At 38.1% G+C, this 23,019-nt stretch overlaps 1 protein-coding gene across 2 annotated transcripts in view; it reads right to left on the minus strand.

The window, feature by feature from the left end:
• Window positions 1–1,933: 1,933 nt before the first annotated feature.
• The window catches only part of agps (alkylglycerone phosphate synthase), a 136,848-nt gene continuing 115,762 nt past the window's right edge, over window positions 1,934–23,019 (minus strand). For both annotated transcript variants that reach the window (XM_080198912.1, XM_080198913.1), the window contains exons 16-20: window positions 20,890–20,951; window positions 18,123–18,212; window positions 16,474–16,573; window positions 13,472–13,529; window positions 1,934–4,403 (exon numbers count right to left, since the gene is read on the minus strand). In XM_080198912.1, the coding sequence (XP_080055038.1) occupies window positions 4,282–4,403; window positions 13,472–13,529; window positions 16,474–16,573; window positions 18,123–18,212; window positions 20,890–20,951 (432 nt within the window). In that variant the 3' untranslated portion in view covers window positions 1,934–4,281. The remainder of the gene's footprint in view (window positions 4,404–13,471; window positions 13,530–16,473; window positions 16,574–18,122; window positions 18,213–20,889; window positions 20,952–23,019) is intronic.

Raw genomic sequence — 23,019 nt, forward strand, 5'->3', positions numbered from 1 at the left:
AAAGGGTCACGAATAAAGCCCCGTTAATCACAAACCAGCCTCCCATCCATTGACTCTGTCTTTATTCCCACTGCCTTGGTAAAGCATCCAGCATAATCTCAGACCCTGTACACCCTGAACATACCTTCTTCCACCACCTTCCTTCAGGTGTCTGAGGTCACGTACCAACTGACTCAAGAACAGTTTTGTTCCTGCTGCCATCAGACTTTTGAATGGACCTTATGTTGATTTTTCTCTACATCCTAGCTATAACTGTAACACTACATTCTAAATCTCTCCTTTCCTTCTCTATGAACAGTATGCTTTGTCTGTATAGCGCTCAAGAAACAATACTTTTCATTTTACACTAATACACATGACAACAACAAATCAAACACTGCTTAAAATATGTAGCAAAATTCAAATGGAATTCAGCTGAAATTTATTCCAGACAATAACACCTTTCTCTTTCTATGCATTACACATATATTCAACATCTTTACAAAAGATTTACCAAAAAAATTAACCCACCCAAAGCTGGCTCTACTCGCTGCAGCTAGACCAAAAAATATATGTGCAAGTAAATAAGGGCAAAAACTCACCTATCAGCTGTGCAAGTTAGGGCAGGATTGCAGTTCAGTGCTTCAATAATGACTGCTTTCCAAACCTGAATCCGAGATTCAAACATGGTACTCTTTCAGTGTACACGTGCATGCATGTTGTCTCAACATGCATGTGCCGGGCACAAAACAGCTTTAAGCCCACATTTGGCCCAGAAGTTACTTCAGTTTGGTTGAGATGAATGCATGGTAATTAGGGTTTATGACATAAAAGCAAACAGGGAAACTAGATTGTTGCTTAACAAACGGGGCTGGTCTAGGACAGAAGAAGCTTTTGAATTAGTTTTAACTTAATGTCAGAGAAGTTAAACGCAGCGAACAAGATTTCCCCCCAGAAGACTAAAAGAAAGTCCCAAAAAACCAGGGAGTGGGGACAAAAGTATGTCAGGAGGGCAGTTAAGCTAAAGCAAAGAGCAAGAAGTTGAACAAGTTTATGTTCAGGAGAATTCAAAACAGAGACAGTTGCAAGAACCAAATTTAAAGTCAGTTCGATGAGAAGCCCGACATCCAGAGAGAAAACTTTGTTTGAGGGAAGGTACAAGCACATTCCTCGACAGCGGAGTTTGAAAGTACTCACGTGAAAGCCTGTGAGTCAAGTTGGCTCACAGTATAGCACCTGTCACTTTGTTTCAGAGTGTGTGGTGTGTCTGATCACAGCTAGCCTATTGGCTTATATGGACTGTCTACTTACTGAAAACATTAGAGGACAAGATAGGATAACACAAATTATAAAACCTAACAAATCTATTTACACCTTTAAAGATATCAGTAGTGTGAAGTAGTGTATGATGGCTAATATTTTCTTGGTTAATTACATTTAATAAAATAAAACATTTGTCAGCAATCCTGCAACTCCACATCTACATCTCTAATCAAAAAAATAAAAATTATGAGGTACTCAGACAGGGTTCCACTCTGGAATTTGACTGTCCAATAACATCAGCTAGGAGATAACATGCTGAATGGTACACTGTTGTTCTTATCTTTCTGTATGTCATGACACAGTTGTCTAGGTAGCCGTCAATGTGACTAAGCAAGTCACTGCAGGAGGAAAAAGGTTGAAAAATCAAATGGTGGAGGCATGTCAGGGTTAGTTCAAGTGAAGGCCAAAGCCACTGAAATGCTGATACCTGAACTGCAGCAGAGATTAGGAAGCAAAAGATTATGGCGAGAAGTGTCTTGAGGTCAGATTCAAAAGGTATCCTTGTAACAATTGTTTTAGCATTTCTTAATTTTCATGCACATGCTTTTCTTATTAAACAGTTTTAAATGCACGATTCAACAAATGCAAATGAGGTGCAACATTGAAATGGTTTTAAAGAAATTCAAATGTCTGATGAGCAATTCCTTACAAGTTTATTTAAAATGAAATCCAAATTAAAATCACATCGTAATCTTACCAACAACAATGTAGGCGTCAACAGATTTAAAGGACAGGAAGCTGCTCATCATGTTTGTTGAGAATATGAAAACTTTGTAAAGTAGATTGACAGAACGATGTTCAGCTACAGAATGTTTACAAATGGATTCACAAACAATGAGTTTCTGGCATACTGATTTTATAAATTACCTCAGAAAAAAGAACACTTGGCAAGTTGGTGGGAGATACAAAATGGACATTTATTTCTAAACTTTATTCAAAATAAAAAAGTAAAAAAAATGTAGTTTATTCATTAATCACAAGTAGGCTTACACTAACACTGCAATGAAGTTACTGTGAAAATCCCCTAGTTGCCACACTCTGGCACCTGTTCAGGCACACAGAGGGAGAATTTAGCATGGCCAATGCACCTAACCAGCATGTCTTTCAGACTGTGGAAGGAAATCAGAGTACATGGAGGAAACCCACACAGACAGGGGGAGAACGTGCAGACTCTGCAGTGACCCAAGCCCAGAATCGAACCCAGGTCCCTGGTGCTGTGAGGTAGCAGTGCTAACCACTGTGCCACCCAGTAGGTACTTCATCAAAACGTTTGAGCAGATCTTTGGACATGTGTCTTTTATTTATAATTTATCATCCTCTTTAATCTCTGCCCTCAACTGCAACTAAAACATTCCACATGTAGCTAGTTCCTGGGCTGCCTCTTTAAAAAGCTATGGGAAAAAGGCAAGAATTCTCCCTTCTGATGTTGCCTCTGTTTTGCACTCTTCTCTTTCCTGACTCTCCCAACAAACTGGCAGAATATTCACACTCAGCTCATCATTTAACTCACAATGACTCAGACAGACACGTGTTTATTCCTGCTTGATCTCCGAGCACAAGCACATTTATAATCTTCAAGTTATAGATAGGATCATTTCTTACAGATGTGCAATCTGGATGTATGAATTGTTTACAATATAGTTCACCTAAAAAAAACTAATGCATGAAAAATAAACATCTCTGCTGGAGTCAGAGGAGGAAGAGAAACGATAAACTTAATATTCAACTGTACACCAAGCATTATTGCTGGTAAAAGGCACACCATATATATAACCACTTGAGGGAGCTAAAAGTATTGATTACACAGCCAATGGTTTACCAATATCCAAGTTATGCTAGTTCTTTCACTAGTGAAATGCCAGAAACTCAAGTTAACAATGAATGCTTAGTAAAATGGATACAGCCTTTGAAAGAACTGTAAACATATTTGAGTGTAATCTAGAACACTGCACACTGCCAGTTAAATGTTATTGCACACCAATCTTCTTATCCAAGCAAAATATTGATGCCTTAAATAGCAAAGTGAGTCATCACAAACTGCGATAATGTTATATATTAAAATGTAACAATTTCCAAAACACCATGCAAGTAAAAAAAACTTGTGGTTGTGATTTCGGATTTTGATTTACAGAAACCTGTTTAATGCTCAGCACAACTTGGAATAAAACACACACACATGGACAACTGACAAAGTATCCAGTAGTGAAAGAATTCAAAAAATACTTTAATTATATGGATGATGCAAGTAACATTATCCATGTATCCCTATTTTGTAAATATTAATGTTATCCTTTAGTCCCCAGGACACTATCAAGAATATTTCTCCTTCCTGGAAGTTAACATTTGCAACATTTTAATTTAATCAAAAACCCATAATTCACAAAGGAGGTGCAATACAGTATATGCATTTTGTACAATGATATTTCCCCTCTTAGGAGGAAGCTTACAGAAAAGTCACTGAATTAGAGAACATTGTACAAAGTTGATAGTTTTAACAGTAACGTTTGCTTATAGAATTTAATTAACATGCAAAAAAAGTTACCAATAATAAGCAGGTATGGCCATGTGATTGGTGCAAAAGGTTCTGAAGGACGTAAGGAGGCAGAAGTTACAATCAGAGCTGACCACCCATGCCTTTTTTAAAAAAAATTGTCAGATAGTTATGTGACTTCCAAGCATTTTGTATTTTTTTTAAACGGACAACTGCATGTCCTGCTTGCTGCTGAATACACTTGTCAAAAACATTCTCAGTTTTATTGTATCAGGGCACATAGCACATGACATAACAGGTTTTGCATCTTTTCTGCAAACACGTGCTGTGTCCCATATTAAAGAAACTTTAGCTGACAAATTCTACTGCAAAGTTTACAAAGTGTGAGTTGTTAATTTTTTTTGATAGTCTGGAGATTTCATCTTTAAGACGGTGGGATTTGCTTACTTTCCAAGAATCCAAGCTTTAAGCTGCTGAGCACATCCGATTTACAGAAGATTTCGATTTCCAAAGATATTGTTGGGATCCACATACTGCTTAACAGATTTCAACATCCCAACACCGACATCAGAGATGCTCTCCTTCAACCATCGTTTTCGTAACTTACCCACTAGAAGAAAGACACAAAATGCTTGAGTACACACTTTACGTTGAGAGATCAATCTTTTGAGCATGGCGAATAAATAGTGTGATAAATGATTTTATTTAGAAAAGGAGAAATGCAGTGTGTCATATGATTTATTGAGCTCCACGGACTATCAAGCTCATTAAACTCAGTGCTCCCCAAAAGAGTACAATGCTGCGCAGTACACAAGTTTGGTGCAAAATGCAGAATGTGTAGAAAATGTAAAAGATCTCTGAAGGATTAATGAAAACAGCAACACTTAATAAAACAGTGGCTTCATCTGTTTGATGAAGGTGCATCTTTTTGTTACTGGGCTTGGTCTAATGAGATTAAATTATTAAACATGGGTGTTATTTTGGTACTCCTTACTGATTTGCAACTCGCCCAGCTGATTGAAAATCTATGTTGTACCCTTCAGTTGTGCAATTTATTGAATTTTCTTGACCTCAAAAAAGGTACAATTTTGTACTTGTATTTAATAGAAATGCATATTAAAATAGTTGGTGTGCAACAGTGTCAATTTTAATCAGATAAAAATTCTTTAAAAAATCTCACTTTTTCATTCATGCAGCACAATAATTCATGAATGGTGTTCTCAGCAAATCACCTTAAAACATCACCACACAAACCATAATGCTGAAATTCTCCTCTCCAGCAGTATGTAGACGAGTGTGTAGAAAAGAGAGACAGTTCTACACATGCAGAAGAGGAGAATTTCAGCATTATGCTAGTTTCAAGAGCAGACAAATATCAAATAGCTACTGTAGTTACAAATCTGATTGTCCAAAAAAGAACACAGTACTTGACTGGATGCAGCATATTATTGTCACTGAAGGGTGTACAAACTAACAGGCATGCTTGACTGCACACCTCCAACACAACTGAACTCCATGTGGAATTGTACTGACGTTTGAACAGCCAGAAAACAAACATCCCTGCATAAAAAATGAAGCTGCTCAGAGCTCCAAAAGCAGAAGGTACTTGGGAGTGCATCATTAGCTTTGTCAGAGTGTTAATTTGCACATCCATCTTGTCATATTTCTTCAGTTTATATTTTTATCATAGTAAATTGAATATTCATTTGACTAGTGAGCTGAAAACCTGCAGGTCACGTGGCTGCCATATTTGCAATCTTGCTCAAAATGTCTTTACCCCATCACCTCTAACAAACAAAGTTATATCCACTTTTCACTGTAAATCAGAGACAATAGAAGATCAAGTTTACAACCTGGTAAATGATCTGGGTTTTGGGGGAAAAAGAGTGCAGCAGTGCTGGGTAAGCTGGAGGCTAAATAATAAGTGAAATTGATGCTTCTACTGTATTGTTACAAGAACAAACTCTATCTCAATATGACCAAGCCCAGTTAAGCACATATTTCATGAATACATCCTAGTGTTAATTGGAAGTGACTATTGGCCAGAAACTAATAAAATGATTGAGCACTTGGAAGCACAAAGGCCCATATTAGCTGCAACATGACCAGGGTTCCTAGAAGAACTAATTGTTTGCTACATTATATGCCAATGCATACATTTTTACTTCAATACTTCAAACCAATGAACATTGTTAAAAGGTCAAAACATTAGACGGCCAAGATATTTTGTTTTGCCCCAGGAATAATTATCCAAGGGAAAACACAGAATCTTGTGCTATGAAATAAAACACAAGAGAATTGAGAGCTAAACAATTAGCAGGAGCACCTGGCTGTCATGAATGGACTTAGCTTTGCACCCAATGTTGTGTCCAAAGTACAAGTAATGAATTCGTGGCTTGAAATTTGCTATGAAAGTCATGGTTCTTTGTGACACACCAACAACAAGGGCCATTTAAAGACCTGTTTCGTTCAGAAACAAAATTGCCATTTTTGAATGTAAGCATTATTTTCCCAATTCCAGGATGGCAGCCTCTACTGAAAATTTGCTTCCCCATATTTGCTTTCTAATCTTTGAGCAAGAGCTCCAGCTTCCTTCCCCAGTTAATATGCTTCACTCATCATTATTTCTGCAATAGGCTAACTATTCAGAATATTCCAATATCTATTTGCACTTGGATGATAACAGAATACAATTTCACACAGCATTCCTACTGAACGTGGAAGATACTAAATAGTTGCTAATCAATCCCATGTTATTTAGAATTAGCATTCTAAAGTGATCCTTTGTTTGTGTTGATTCTAAGTAACATGGTTCAAATTCCACAAAGGGACAGTAGCATAGCTCTACATTGCTGGAGGGGCTATCGCTCAAATTAGATATGAAAAACGCAGCGGTTAATTCAAGTGTGCATTAAGGATTGCATACTGTTATGTGAAGAATATGGAGTTCTTGCAGTATTTGTGCCACTACTAAAAAATAGATTAGTTTGTGCAGTTTGCCAGGTTAGCTACATGCAAAATGGTTGTTGTTTTTGCTAAATAAAAATGCCCAAATAAAACATTGGACACAAAGAATTGGGATTTCACATCGTGCTTACATAAATCCAGCTTTCAACAATACTCACTTCAGTATAACAGACATCTTATGAGTGAAGTTTGTACTTCTTCCAGTCTTCAACCATAAATTACATCAGTTTTCTTCAATGCACCAATGGACAAGTAAAAGAACTCCATTTATCACAAAGTAATTGCGAGCAGACAAACTAGTCTGCCTCTCCCCAGCTAACTATTATTAATCACAATTACAGTTGAGACAGTGCAAGAGAAACAATCAATTTTTTAGATGGCATTAAATTCTCAATAGAGTATACAAGGGCAAGACCTCAAGGTCAGTATATGAAATGGCTAACAATAAGAAAATTTGGCACAGTACATCTTCCAGAATAATTTATTATGGCCGATACAATTGTGCAGTGAATATTTGTCATATTCCATTCCCAAAATAAATCATTGTTCAACAACGATTTAGCTTCATGGCTGCAATGCATTGCATGCATCTATGGAATGCATGTTCCTTTATTCATTAATTCAGAAGGATTAAATCATGTTTGAAAAATATTCATTTGGGATCAATGTTTTAAAGTGGTTGGGGGAGGGATTGGGGGAAATGGAAAGCTTTATCAATTTACAGTTTCAGTGACTAAAATAGGAGATCGTGGCAAGAGTATTGCAAGTTGGGTATAGGAAAAGGGAAATAGGTCAGATTCAGAAGTCGGAATGATGTGGAGGAGACATGGTTGGGATAATTACAGCAGTAGAGTTTAGCAAGACCATGAAAGAATTTGAAGATTTTTTAGAATTTAATATGCTGAAAGGCATTAACATAAATTGTTGATGATGAGTGACAAATTAGTGGAACTTTGGGTGAGACATAGCATGGAAGGCCATGTTTTGGACAAGTACAAATATATGAAGGGAGGAACTTAAGCAACAAAGGGCATTGCAATTTGAATATCAAGGTGACAAAGCATGGAAAGACTAAGTAAACTTCAGCGATGGAGAGGAAAATAATTACACCTCAGCTGTGCAATAGAGAGGTTTGTGTCTCTTGGTTCATTTAGCAATGAAGTGAAGTGAAATGGATTTAGCGGCAAGGAAGTGAAATTTAAGGCCGGAACCAAAAATTACATTCTTCCTAATGTTCAGCTGGAAGAAGTTACTTCTTATCCAAGATATCAGACATGCATTAAAGTTTTCATAGGGTGGCAGGGGAGGTAGAACTGCCATTAACATACATATGGGAGCAGGTGATGTCACTGATGGGGCAGCATTTAGGTAAGGAAGAGGAGAATTACAATGACTTATTGGCAAACTCTCCAGCTGATGGGATGGTCAGAGATTCTTTTTACAGGTATGCTAAATACTTTAATTTTAGCAACCAAACTCACTTACAACCACTACCATAATCAAACGAACAGGCAAAATCATCTAAAGGTACCTAATGTTTTTTGTTTTCTGAAGCAACTTCAAGACAGCTGCAACCAGTCTAGACATAAGCCTACTGTACACCAAGCTAGGGTTTTCTTCTTGTTGATGTAGTTTCACTGCCTGCTTCTCTTCAACAAAAGTCAGGGTTTCTGGCTGACAGCGAGATTAATGGTTCTATGCCCCCTCCCCACATACAGGTTACCTTGGCAGAATCCAACTGCACACTGGCTCTCACGATCCCCTCCACTCATTATCTTCCCCCTTGCCCTCCCTATTATCCAATTAATCCCACCCATAAAGACGTGAGCTGAAAACAGTATTCTTCTTAACGTTCAGCTGGATGAAGTTACTACTCATCCAAGACATCAGGCAAACATGACAGTTTTCATAGGGTGATGGGGGAAGGTAGAACTGCCTGAGCATACATGGGAGCAGGTACTGACAATAGATGTTACTGATGGGACAAGATTTAGATAAGGAAGAGGAGGTGGTTGACAATGAATTATTGGCAAACTCCATCCCAAGTGCAATGACATGGCTAACCAGCTCATGTATCACAAATTTTTACAACACAAAGAGGCTAATGCTGTTTATTTATTTGAGCAGCATTGCCAGTCCCACGTACCTGTCCTGATCTCACAGCCCTCCAGTCCCACCTCATCCTCATACCTAACTTATTCTGAAATATTGACAATGTCCCTGCTTTAAACTCTTTCATTTCATCTTGTATATAATTCTGGGTTCCTCAATCATTAGTGATAGACTGCTTTGATTTGGTTCATTTCTTTTATAATTTAAAAAAATTTAATCAAATCACTCTTTTACTTCCCCTGAATCAATGGAAACAGTGCTAACTGTTCAGGTTTTCTTTGTATTTTTATTTCTTCATACTAGGCAGCATCCTAATGAATCTGCACCATTCCAGTTCTACTACTGCAATGACTTTCATACTGAACTGTGCATGTTACATCATTATGGTCTAACTAAGGTGTTACATAGGTCCACAATTGCACCCAGATGTATATTCTTGGCCTTATGCAATTGAGATGCTGCTTTTAATATCACATGAATCCAAAACCCCAAATTTCACAGCCTGCCTGCAAAGTGCAAGTACTTCTTCTAAAATCAGAAAACTACAGGCCAGTTAGCCCAACGTCTGTTGCAGGAAAATGGTTAGAATCCATTATTGAGGAGGGTATAGCAGGATACTTAGAAAATCAAATGTATCAGGCAGAATCAACATAATTCACTGATTATAGGTCCTTGAGGAAGTAACAAGCAAAGTGGATAAAGAGAACCTGTAGATGTGGAGTTCTTGAATTCCAAAATCCATTTGATAAAGTGCTACCACCAAGGTTAAAATACACGGTGAGAGAACATGGTGTAGGAAGTGACGTATTAGCATGGATAAAGAATTGGTTAACAGGAAGTACAGCATGGGGACCAATGAGATCTTTTTGGGTTGGCAAGCTGTAGTTAGTGAAGTGTCACAGGGCCTAAATTATTTATAATCTACATCAATAACTTGGATGAAGGAGCAGAATGTATAGTAGCTAAATTTTATGACAACAGAGGTATATGGATAGGTTAAACGATTGGACAAAAAGAATAGAAAAGCAGTATACTATTTAAATGGAAAGAGAATGCAGATTTCGGTGGTACAGAGGAATCAGTCCTGGTACAAGAAGTTAATATGCAGGTACAACAATTGATTAAGGAGGTAAATGGAATGTTGTTTATTGCAAGGGGAATGGAATATTGAAGTAGGGGAGATTTACTGCAGCTGCACAGGGCATTGGAGAGACCATTTTGGAATACTGTGTATACTTTTGATCTCCTTGTTTGAAAAAAACATATAATTTTGTTAGAAGCAGCTTAGAGAAGGTTCATCGAACTAATTTCCAGGGTAAAGAGCTATCTATCTTATGAGGATAGATTGAACAGGTTGGGCTTATACCCAATGGAGTTTACAAGAATGAGAGCTGATCTTAATGAAACGTGCAAGGTCTTGAGGGGACTTCATAGATAAATGTTTCCATTTTTGAGGGAAGAATGGAGGTTATGGGCAGGGCAGTTTAAGAACAAGTAGTTTCCATTTTGAGATAGTGATGAGGAAAATTGATTTTCTCAGAGCCACTAGCAAGTGGAATTCTCTTTCCCAGAAAGTGGTGGAGGCTGAGCGATTGAATTTATGCAAGCCAGAGTTCAACAGACTTTTGATAGTTAAGGAAGTCCATGTTAGTGGGGGCAGACAGGAAAGCAGAGCAAGACAACAACTAGATCAGTCGTGCTCTCACTGAGTGGTAGAGCAGGTTCAAAGAACCAAGTGGTTTACTCCTGCTTCTAAATACCATGTTCCTATCTTTATAAACCAAAATGTACCACCTTTCATCTACTAATGGTGGATTCCATCAGCCAAATTTTTCACATTCCATCATTATCACCTTGTCCAGATCATGATTTTTGTTGCAGCTTTGCCTGCAGTTTTAAACACCATTCCCTTTAGCACTACCTCCAACTTATTAATGTACACATTTCAGTCACACAACAGAAACTTGAGGAACACTACTACCTACGTCCATCCACTGAGAAACTGTTTTTAACCTCCATTGTTTGTTTCCTCCCCCAAAAAGTTTGTAAAAAAATAAATTTACTAACATGCCATAATTCCTCCCCCAACCGCCTGCTCAAAACATTCATAGGACTTATTGAATTCAACATTGTTTAAAGTTTATTTATTAATCACAATTAGGCTTACATTCACACTGCAATGAAGTTACTATGAAAGTTCCCTAGTCGCCACACTCTGGCGCCTGTTTGAGTGCACTGAGGAAGAATTTAGCATGGTCACTTCACCGAACCTGCACATCTTTGGACTGTGGGAAGAAACCGGAGCACCCAGAGGAAACCCATGCAGACACGGGGAGAACGTGCAAAATCCCCACAAACAATAACCCAAGCCGGGAATCGAACCCAGGTCCCTGGCACTGTGAAGCAGCAGTGCTAACGACTGTGCTACCATGCCCCCCGGTAAAGCATTGGTTCATTCAAATTATTTTCCTATCATTTAGGTAATTCATTATTTCATTTGGAAGCCTCCAACATTTTCCTTAATACAGGTATTGAATCAACTGACTAATAATTACTCTTTGGAAACTTGCCAGTCCTTTAGCACATACCTATTCTCAACAGAACTCAAATCAAAGCCTCTGCTGTTTCTTACCTCACTTCTGTCAGGATCCTTGGATGTATCCAATCATGTCCCAGCACTTTTGTCATCTTTTAGCTTAACTAACTTCTCAAATATTAACTTCTTATTTTGGAATCTATCATAACAATCCCATTAATTTTTAAATTAACGTAAAATTCCAAAATAGCAATGCTATTGTAGGAGTATATAACTAGAGATCTAAAGTATTACATAAATTATAATCTGGTAGCACTGCATGTAGTTATCCATGTGCAGGAGAGATACATTGCACATCCCAGGTGCCCAAAGCAGATCAGACCAAATACTCAATCATTTTAGCATTCATTCAATTTTAAAGACATCAAGATACATTTTTGATACAATTTAAAACATTTTCTTTTATTATTTAACTCAAATCATCGGTTACTACAGAATGCCTCCTTAAATGCAAATTAAATAATAGTGAATTGTAAATTAATTGGCATGAATGTCACAATCATTCTTAACCAGGTTTCAATGAGTCACATATCCTGGATTAAATGATCAGAAGCTGAGCAAGTACAATTGTGTTGTCTTATTAGCCTTACTATTGATCTGAACACAGGCACAGTTGTGCAGTTGTAAAGTATTTTTACAAGAGGTTTTCACAGACAATGGGCCCAAATGTAACGCTGTAGATTATGGGTTTTGAGTAAAGATTGGGCCCAATAAATTTAATTGTTTGCAATTAGTTTGTCTAACCATCGTTGAGATTAGAGAGGTGGTCATCCCACCTGCTAATCTTTACATAATCAATTTAATGATTTTGCCAACTGTTAAAGTTTGCATATTTCTTTCAATAAGACTTGAACTCTTGCTAGACTGTTAAATTCAATACTTTTCTTTTGCCAATCAAACCACTTGCCCAGTTCCCAAATACCTATATTTTTGAAACATTCCAAATCCCTTGCTGCTGTCCAAGTGTTTTCCTGAAGTATACAGCTGTTTCCATTGGAAATATTACATTTGTAATTTTGAAGACAAAGCTCCATTTTAAGTGCTATGGCACACTTGGCTGGATATACTTTTTAAAGTTCATAATGGCAAGTTTCTACAAGCTGGAGAAAATGACATTTTACATAGGAAAGCAATGCACTGTAAACAATACAGCAATCAAATGAGCTGGTCCCAACTATCAATATGCCTCAATCATCCACTTAAATATTGTTTGAAAAATAGGAAAATTGAATCATTCACCACGTTCAAATGTTCACACTCAATGTAAAGTACGAAAATCTAAACTCTCCATGATTGGACAGCACTTACTGAACAATGCTGAGTGTGCTAATTATAGTAACAATCAATTTAAAATTATCGGTGAGGTTTGTAATGTGGTTTACACTTGCTAGAAATTACACATTCACGTGTAGGTGGTACCTGTCCACTAGAGGAAAAAAGAAACATATCCAGACACTGCTTCTTTTCTGAATTAAAAAAAAACTTGGGGACAATAGTTCTTTAGTGCATTCTGCATGACAATATACATTCTCCATTGCAATGCTTCATCCAGGGTTCACTGGCCAACCAATCAGCACCTTTTCCTCAGATAGTATAAATTGTTTCTCCTTTTGAAATCTGGCATTTTTGCATCCGTTGTGATGACTGCAAGTCGAAAAGCTTCGATAGCGTGTCTTTTTTTTTTAAACAATACTATCAAAACAGCACAATTTAAAAGGCCATTTGTTCACAGTAAGTAAGAGTGTTGTTGCACTGTGTACCTTTGCAAGTTTAATCTCCCTGCCATTAGTGTGCCTTAGCTACCGGGGTCCTAAAGTTAACTTAATTTCAGTGGGGAAGATGAAGAAAGATGCTGTCCAAAGATAGATTGGACTTGAGGCACCTCTACCTCCACTTGTAATGGGAGGACAGCAGTTTGACTGAAGCAATGGAAGCCTCTGGAATAATATTATTTTACAAGCCTGGAAGAACAAGGGGAAAAGCACATGAGAAAGTGGACTCACCTCCATGATGATGGGAAAGGCTTCCTCCATTCTCAAGTATTTCTTCTCTGGCCGAAGCCTAATTTAATAAAAACAAATAGTTACCATTAATTCAGCAACATGCAGCTCAAGTCATTTTTGATTGTGTAGAATCAAAGCTAATAACACTGCTATTCTTCAAGCTTTCCCTGTATATTTTAATATTAATTATAGCCAATAGTTATAGTTTGGTAGTATAGAACTTGAACTTTGTTGAAGACAGAGATATGTTGCCAAAGCTTTTCATCTTGCATTATTTAGGACAAATGCAAGAATGCCAAATTTCAAACGATCGCAACAATTTATAACACAGGAGAAAAGGAAGCCATCCATGGCAACACCTCAGCCAAAGGGGAACTATAATCTCCCAGGTAATTAAAAAACTGCAACAGTTGATCATATCCCTTTTAATAAGAAAGGACAAATACCTACACAGGAATGTAGGTCACTCCCAGCAAGCATATGAGCCATGTTGCCAATTTGATTACCTTAAATTTGATGTTAATGTAGCTATTAGCTCACTCAGGATTTGTTTGGCAAATACTGCCTACTCGCAAAGTCACATCTAACAGTAGACCATGTGTTTTGGATTTTGAAAAATGGTCTGTTGAGCGTGGTCTGTATTCTGCCTATAACAACCAAAACAGCCTATTGTTTGAGTCAATTAGTCAATCGCTGGCATGTAGAGTCTACGTAACTAGCATCATATCAGTATCAAAATTCACGCACATCATTGCTGACTTGTGTGGTATGCAGAATGTCTTTTCAAATGATGGTAGCATCCTGTTAGTGAAAAATATCATTTGCTTAACCACTGCACAGTAACAGTATGAAACAGCTTGCATAACCTAACCAAATTTTTGAAGTGTTTTGCCTTTCCAGGGTAATTTAAATTAGACAAGCAGCTTTTCAGGTCTGATAGTGGCAAATTTTGGCCCATTTTCACAACACAATTAGTTACCAAGTTCAAGTTTAATGAATGTCGATTCAAAAAAATGGCGTATGTCTATATAGCCTCAAGAGTGTGACACAGCACAAACTTTGATGGTTTCCTTTAGTGGCACGTTCATAAATAAGTGGTTTAGGGAATGTTGACAACCAGTTCTAAATTAATTTTCAGCATACACAGTGAAGGATTTCTTCATTTTTGTAAGACTGTGCTTAACCTACATACAGATGCCTTGTCTACGTGCTCATTCAATGTTAGGAGCTTATTTACAAATGTCCAACTGAAGGAAATCACTACTGTCTGTCATAAACATACCCTTGGTAGTCAATGCACACGCTGGGATTTATACAGCTCCACCTATTATAAGGTTGGCCTCATCAGTAAATCTTGTTAATAGGGCCTCAGCCATTTGCTCAGATTGCAAGGTTGACAGGAATAGGTGCATCAAAACTACAGGCCAATGGCCATCTTGTTCAGATCATTTTTACTGTGTATCGTGCAAACTTACAAATGGGCCTAAGGCCAACAGTTTCATACCCGACAAGTACCCAGTCTACCTCAAATTACTCTGGAAAGGCAAAGTATCTCTCAGGTTAAGCAAGCCATTTGTTTTACGTGGCTCCAATGCAGTAGATATACATTTGGTATTTTCCAGTAAAAGGACAGTGTCATCAGTCCAAAAAGATGTTCTGCCTACCACACAATATAGTGGTGTGATGTATGAACTTGAGTGCAGATGTGACATCAGGTACATAGGCCGTACATCCCAATAATTAGCTGATCAAATCAAACATGTTCCCTCAGTTACCACAAATGGCACAATACAGACTGTACTCAACCAGCCCAAAACAAAATATCTGCAAGATGAGATTTCATGATTGGGCAGCACTTGATGAACAATCCCAAGGGTGCTGACAGCTCCACTAAGAGCCCATCCAAGATATTCAGCCAAGCTTTGAACATGGTATATTTATGTTTGCTAGAAATTAGATACATAGAGAACCATTATCTGCGAACCAAAAAAAAGTCCAAGCCCTGCACCCTTTTTGAATTATCTTGGAAAGCCTATGGTTTCCCCTTGCTTTCTCAATGGCAATGTCTCAGCCAGAGTTGACTGGCCAACCAATTGGCATCCTTTTCTCCTGTAGTATAAATTGCTGTGATCATTTGAAATTTGGCATTCTTGCATTTGTCCTAATGAGTGCAAGACAAAAAGCTTTGGCAACATGTCTCTTTCTAATATTCAATTTCCGTACCACTAAGCAACTGTTTGTATACTGCAGTTTGTTTCCTTTAGGAAAGCTCTTCTGGGAAAGGATAGTAGAACTTTTTAATTGCTCAACATCAGCTTCAGTAAGGATAGGCCAAAATGATTATCTGGACCTACAAGTCTGTTTTAATAATTAGATTATGGACCAACAAATCTTCAATTTTGTGTAACCACAGCAAACTTTATGTATGGCCGTCAGAATCTTACATCCATTGTAAACATGCAAATAGGTGATCAGATGTATTTCAAAGAGTTCAGGAAAATGACATGGACAAGTTGCACAAAATAGAAACCTGTCACCATATTACTTTTCACATTTTGTAAATTATCATAGAATCAAACAGGGCAGGAGGCCGCCATTTGGTCCATCAAGTCCACACCAAACACAATCCCTCCCAGGCCCTATCCTCATAGGCCCATGCTAATCCTGGTGACACTAAGGGGCAATTTATCATGGCCAATCCACCTAACCCACACATCTGAAACTGAAGCGCCTGGAGGAAACCCACGAACAGACAGGGAGAATATGCAAACTCCACAAAGGCTCTGACCCAAACCAGGAATCGAACCTGGGTCCCTGGCACTGTGAAGGAGCAATGCTAACCACTGCGCCATCTTGCTGCCCTATTTAATGAATCAATAAAACTTTACGATTAATTCAAAATATCTTTAAACAAAAGCTGATATTTTACATTACACATAGCCTTCAAATAAATGATAGCTCAGAATAAGTAGAAGGGTGCAGCAGTACTTAGACAACGTTACCTCAATTTGCTCAAACACAGTAATTGGGTCACTTATACCCCTGTAATTAAAAGCAAAGTAGAAATAGACACAAGCCCCAGCATCATATGTTTGGGTAACTCTGGAAGAGAAAAAAAAAGTTATTTGTGTGATTATACAAAATTTATCATATTGTTCTTGCATTTAATACAAGTTCATTGATTGAAATTTAAGACCTGGTTCTGTATTGGGCTGCTGCTGTAAAGTAAAACTCAAAGATGAGTTTCTTGCAAATGCCCAGAATTTACCTGTTGGGCCGTTTTCATTGCTTTTCTGTGGAGTTTCCATCCACAGACAGTTGAACTGACAGGCTGGAGGCCTCTTGGGTTGGAAGTGGGGAGTGAGCAGGAGGGGAAGAGACAGTAGTCAGATTGGGGCTAACATGGTACCATGCTGGATCTGAAGGAAGTATCCCTGCCCAAAAACAGTGCTGTAAAAGACATTCATGGATTTTTTTCCCTTCTCCCCTCCATTCAACGACCAATTGGTAGTTTTGCCTCATTACTTTGCAAGCTCTTCTAGCACCGTGTGACAGCACATTTTCAACTATCATGGCTCTGGTCTCCTTTGCATCCCCCTCAATTACTCTAGCTATTGCCTCCAAACTTTTAGCCATTCACACTAAAATGCTTTTCCCCAAATTCTTTCATCTTTTCTCCTTTAAAAATTGTAAAAACCCCTGTTGTTTTTTGTCACCTACTACAATCTCTCATCATGGTTTGGTATTCAGTTGTCTTCTCTGACGTTTATTAGAATTGTGCTGAATTTTATGATTGACTGCATCTCTTACAATATTGCAACAGTTATTGTTGGTACCATGTTAGCAATTTTCAAAAAAACTGCAGTAAGGCTGCATTTACATTACATCATCATTATTATTACACAGATATTATAAAAGGCAAGTGTGCACCATTTCTGCCTTCAGAGTAAGCAGAACTTGCCTCAAGATGTGGTTTTCCCCAGTGACCTACGGAGGTAGTGTCAGTCAAGCAAAATTAACAGCCAACCTGGAGGGGCAGGTAGCCATGTGTCCTATTCAAAAATGGGCAAAGCACTCAACTTGCTTATTTCAGCAATACTGTTTGCCACAAAACCTTCACAAACATCAGGGAAGGTCTGAGGGCTGGTTAAACATTGTAACTGTGCATTTAAAATACTTAAGAGTGCCCGTTATTTATTGTACAGCTGAATAAAAATAAACGTATCCGAATGAATTTTTGTTTTTTCAGAATATTGCTTCTCAATGCAAGTTAATGAATAAAGTAGAATTCTAATAATTACTACTCCAAATGCCTGTCAGGACTGGGCTTGGTGAACACAATCCCTGACTCACTGCAGTCAACACTTGCAGAGCTCAAATGATCGAATACATCTTGTCTTGTTGCCCGATACGTGCATGGAAAATAAGTGCCATAAAATTAAGTGATGCATTTCGAAGTGTTTTATTCATCAAAGTCAAATGCAAACATGTTGGCCAGTGAGTTATTCCCAGGAAAGAACAAGATAGCCAATTATGCATTCACATGGACAAAGGATAAAACAGTTGTAAATCATAGATTTAGGTATCTTAGAGCACTGAAACCACAAGAACCAAACATTTCTGAGAGCAGAATTTAAAAAGAAATACTTACCTACACGTAGCAAGAGGGGGAAACTGAACACCTCTTTCTTTACATTCTCTTACTAGTTTCTCTTTGACATTCCTGCAGAGGTCAATCACCCTAAAATACGTATTCAGAGTAAAACTTTAGGCCTATTTACAGATGGAAACAGTTTTATCTCTGTTTGACACATGCTGATAAAAGACTGTTTAAAAATCTGTCTGAATCAATTCTTCTGCAATGCCAAAAGTAACAAATGAGTGATTTTTTTTAAAAAAAGATTAAAATACTGTGCCATGTACACTCATTTTGTATTCATTCAACAGCATGCATCACATATGCATGTTAATTATATAGTAACAGTTGTACCAACTTAATTGACCACAATGCTGGACAACTAAGTCAATAACTATACTAACTCTATGTAACTAAATTAATAACTATTAAGTTAATAACTATACTGGTTGATACTTTGTGATGATGATGATCCAATATTAAATGCAGTCTTCAGGTCTAGTAGGAAGAAAGAGCAGGGCACACAGATGCAAATTTGAAATTAGTAATTTAATTATATGTTTTGTCCTTTTTATATTTTTACTTATAATGCAAAATGCTTTGTAATTTTGTAAAGTTAATTGAAGCAGAGGAATTCATGCAGAACTAGCCAAGTGAACTGAGTCGCTACCACATCATTACTGGCAAGGTTCAATTATAGTACAGGTTTACTTGAGTAATTTTCAATATGAATGTGGACATAAGTTTATAATGGAAAAATCTAGCAAAATGTTTTGACAATAAGTGGCCAAAAGATAGTTATATAGACAAAAATGCATACAAGTGTAAAATTTTAAATGCATCATTGATAATGCATTGAAAACTACATACGGTTTAACTTGTATTCCCCAATTCTTCATAATAACATTGGACAATTGTAACTGTTAAAAAGTGTGACTGCTAGATCTAAACTGAAGAACTTTAGGGGATACTAGTAGAGGTGGACAGTTTAGTTTTAAAGGGCATGATATCTATTATCATATTTAAGACAGTCTCCAGATCATGAGAAAGTCTGCCAAACTAGATTACGTATTTGAGACCAAACACCTCAAGTAGTACGCAAGATACCATAATCACTATGTTTTGACTCAGTCACGTGACAAAATTAGTGCCAGAGATCAATTTAAATGTTCTTTTCTTCAGGCATCCTCTGTAAAGAAAGACTGCATTTAAATTGCATTTTATTACATTCTCAAGATGTCTCAAGGCAAGTGTAGCAACTAATTTGCACAGTGCAAAAGGTCCACAAACAGCCAGTTTATGGTTTTTTATAAATAACAACAACATTGATTCAATGAGGAATGGTGGTGTGGATAGAGAACAATCCCTTTTCTCCTTAGTGCCACAGCATCGTTTACATTCACCCAAGACAACAACAGTGCCTTATTTGGAAAGCTATACCGACAATAGTGCAAGAGTGTCTCAGTATTGCACTGAAATGCTGGCCCACAAGTTCATTGTATGGTTTAAATGAAACACTTAACTCCAAAGCAAGAATGTTAGAAATTGAGCCAGACTAAAACTTAGGCTATTTCCATAAATATAATTTTAAAGAGCCTATTATTGCTCGTAATTCTGTTGTTTGCATGCAAGAAAAATAAAAGCACCAGAAAATGCAAAAAATACAAAGCAAGAGCTTTCTGGTGGCCCTAGAATATTAAAAAAGAAAGTGAAGATATTGGACACATGGAAGTTAATAAATCTCTCAAAAGCATGCTTGCTAACACAAAAGTGCACTAGCGCACTGAAAAAGATAATGAGTGGACAATGGGCATTTAGCATGTATATGTATCTAAATTTACCAACCCTTGGTAACTGATAGGCAGCACAATAGCACAGTGGTTAGCAGTGCTGCTGCCTCATAGCACTAGGGGCGTGGTTCAATTCCAGCCTTGGGTGACTGTGTGTAGACTTTGCACATTTTCCCCGAGTTCGCATGTTTCCTCTGGGTGCTCCGGTTTCCACCCACACTCCAAGGACAGGTTAGATGGATTGGCCACATCAAATTACCCCTTAGTGTCCCAAGCTGTGTAGGTTAGAAGGATTGACCATGGTAAATGTGTGGGGTTAAAGGAATAAAGTGGGGGAAAGAGGGCCTTGGTAAAAGGTTAAGAGAGTTCTTCGATTCAGCTTGCCACACCACAAGTAGCTGAAGTATAGAATGAATGTCTGTTGATCTGCTATGAAGTGGCTCACATGACAGTAATTGGCATGTTGAGAATTTACAATCTGCTTAAACATTCCAACAGAAGTTCAACATTAAGGACAGAATTTTATGGCCCCGCTCATCAGCAGGATCTTTCGTTCCCAAAGTCAATGGAGTTTGAATGCCTCTTCATATTTTATGACCCCACCCGTGCCACGACAGGGATGTAAAATTCTGTCCAAGTTTGGGTTCTGTGTTATCAATAAGAGTGCACAATAACTGTAGATATTATTCCTAATGTCTGTTCCTGGACAGATTGCAGATTACCAGAATGCAATGGTAATTTTAAAGTAGCGTTGGGCCTATTTCAGTGACCATCATCATGGCCAGTGGAGGAATGTGCAACTTGGTCTCCTCGGCAATGGATGCAACATGAGCAGATATTGGTGGTGTTGCAGAGTTTAAAACTGAACAGTTTTCTTTAGAAAACTGTAGAAGCTAAAAATTACATTTATGATAAAGATTAACCAACATATAAATACCACAGAACAGAATAAAAATACTTTTCAGTAAGAAACGTTTACAAGAATTCTTTACCGGTCCCAAGGAACAGAGGTTTCAAATGATTCTCCTATAATGTAATAGTCCATGCCCAAGTCCTAAGGAACATGAAATGCAGTATTAGCAATGGTATTTCTTATATTACTAAACAGAGCCCAGATTCTGAAATATTAAAAAAAAAATTCCCATTATCAGAATAAGCAGCACTTTGGCACTGTCAGCTACCAAAATAGTGGCAGCCTTCCATCTTGTATGACGATGGCCTACACCATACTGGGTGACTGTGTTAACCATCACCTGGGAACCCAATCTGACATAACAGTCTCTGCCACAATTGTTGCAGAGGAACAGAGTGGACTGAGAAGTGCATGATTCACTGGCCTCTGTTTTCTCTAAGATGACTTCTTGTCCAGTTGAGATTTTCATTTCTACAAGCCATTTCCAACACTCTTCCAAACAGCCTGCATCTCTTAGTGCATTTGGAGTCTTCTTGCTCAGATCTCTCTTGTAATTAACAAGAGCGGACCATATGGATTTAATGATAGGTTCCACAAAAATGACATTAGCCTTGAAACAGTGAACATTTCTATGCTTTTGCTTCCCATGTATTGAGAATGTGGTATTGTGGGTGGTTCCTCAAATACATTCCAGTTTGTTTCTGCACTGTGCTTATTCCAAGAAGGAAATGTTCAATCAAATCAAGGACCCTTTTGTTTTTATCTGAATAGGTAGTATGATTGATGTTGAAAGGTGGGCAGCTATGAAGAGGTGGTCGTTTTCCTTGGAACAGAGAAGGCTGCTGGGGGGGATGTGATTGAGGTGTAAAAAATTATGAAGAACAGGTAGAAAGAATGCATTCCCCTTAGTAAAGGGTCAATAACCAAGAGGCATAGATTTAGACAGGATTTCAGGAAAAAATTCCACGCAGAGGATGATGGGAATCTGGAACTCACCACTTGAAAGGCTGGTAGAGGCAGGAACTCTCAACTTCTAAGAAACATTTAGAAAAGCACTTGAAAGACCTTAGCATGCAAGGCTATGGGCCAAGTGCTGGAAAATGGGGTTAGAATGGATAGCTGCTTGATGGCTATCTATTGAATGCAAAAACTTAAGGGTTACATCCCAACACTGGTCCACACCAGGGAGTAATCTACATCACAGTCTGTGCTGTGGTAGCTGAGGTGTGTTGAAAATGCTGTTCAGTGAGTCATGTCTGGCGATGATCAAATCAGCTGGTGTCAAAGCTCTGATCTTAGATGTCTCCAGGACATCTTGTGGCATTTTCTTTCTGAAAGGTGTAATTACACAAAGCTCAACTAGTCTCTGGCTGTTCTCACTGATCTTTTCCAAGCCATGATGTCTGAGGCAGAAGGGTTATGCCTCATAGTTCACACCAACTCTTGCATTGAAATTTCCCTGTAGGCAGATGTCCTGACTTAGGAATTCTGCTGATAGCAATGAAAAGATCATCATGGAGCACAACATCAGAGTATAGATACTCATGAGGTTAACTGCACCAGAGTTGAGTGGTGGTTGGAGGGAACACATTCTGAACCATTTGCTTAGGCTGGGAGGTTTCTAACATCAAGAATAGCAATTTCTTTACAGCAAAACCTGCACCACCCTCACATTTCCTCTCGACTCTTCTCCTGACAGATCCTAGAGGAAGTTGCCAATCCTAGATTCCCTACAGTGCAGGAGGACATTTGGCCCATTGAGCCTGCACCAACAATCCCTCCCAGGCCCTATCCCTGTAATCCCATGTACTTACCCTAAATGGGCAAGTTAGCATGGCCAATCAATCTGACCCGCTCATCTTTGGAGTGTGGGAGAAAACTGGAACACCCGGAGGAAACCTATGCAGACATAGGGAGAACATGCAAATTCCACACAGTCAGTCACCTGAGGCCAGAATTGAACCCGGGTCACTGTTGCTGAAGCAGAAGTCTAACTACTGTGCTGCTCACAAATGAAGGTATAATTTTTTTTTCAATGACCTGCAGTTGGAAAGCCTGGTCTCTTGTAGAAATACCGGTGTTTGTTTTTCCATCATAGAACATAGAACATAGAACATAGAACATAACAGCACAGTACAGGTCCTTTGGCCCTCAAAGTTGTGCCAAGCTCTGTCCAATCCCAAGATCAAGCTACCCCACTGCCCATAAT

Source organism: Carcharhinus amblyrhynchos, chromosome 11 (assembly GCF_965287045.1).
Source record: "Carcharhinus amblyrhynchos chromosome 11, sCarAmb.v2.hapA, whole genome shotgun sequence".
NCBI lineage: Eukaryota > Metazoa > Chordata > Chondrichthyes > Carcharhiniformes > Carcharhinidae > Carcharhinus > Carcharhinus amblyrhynchos.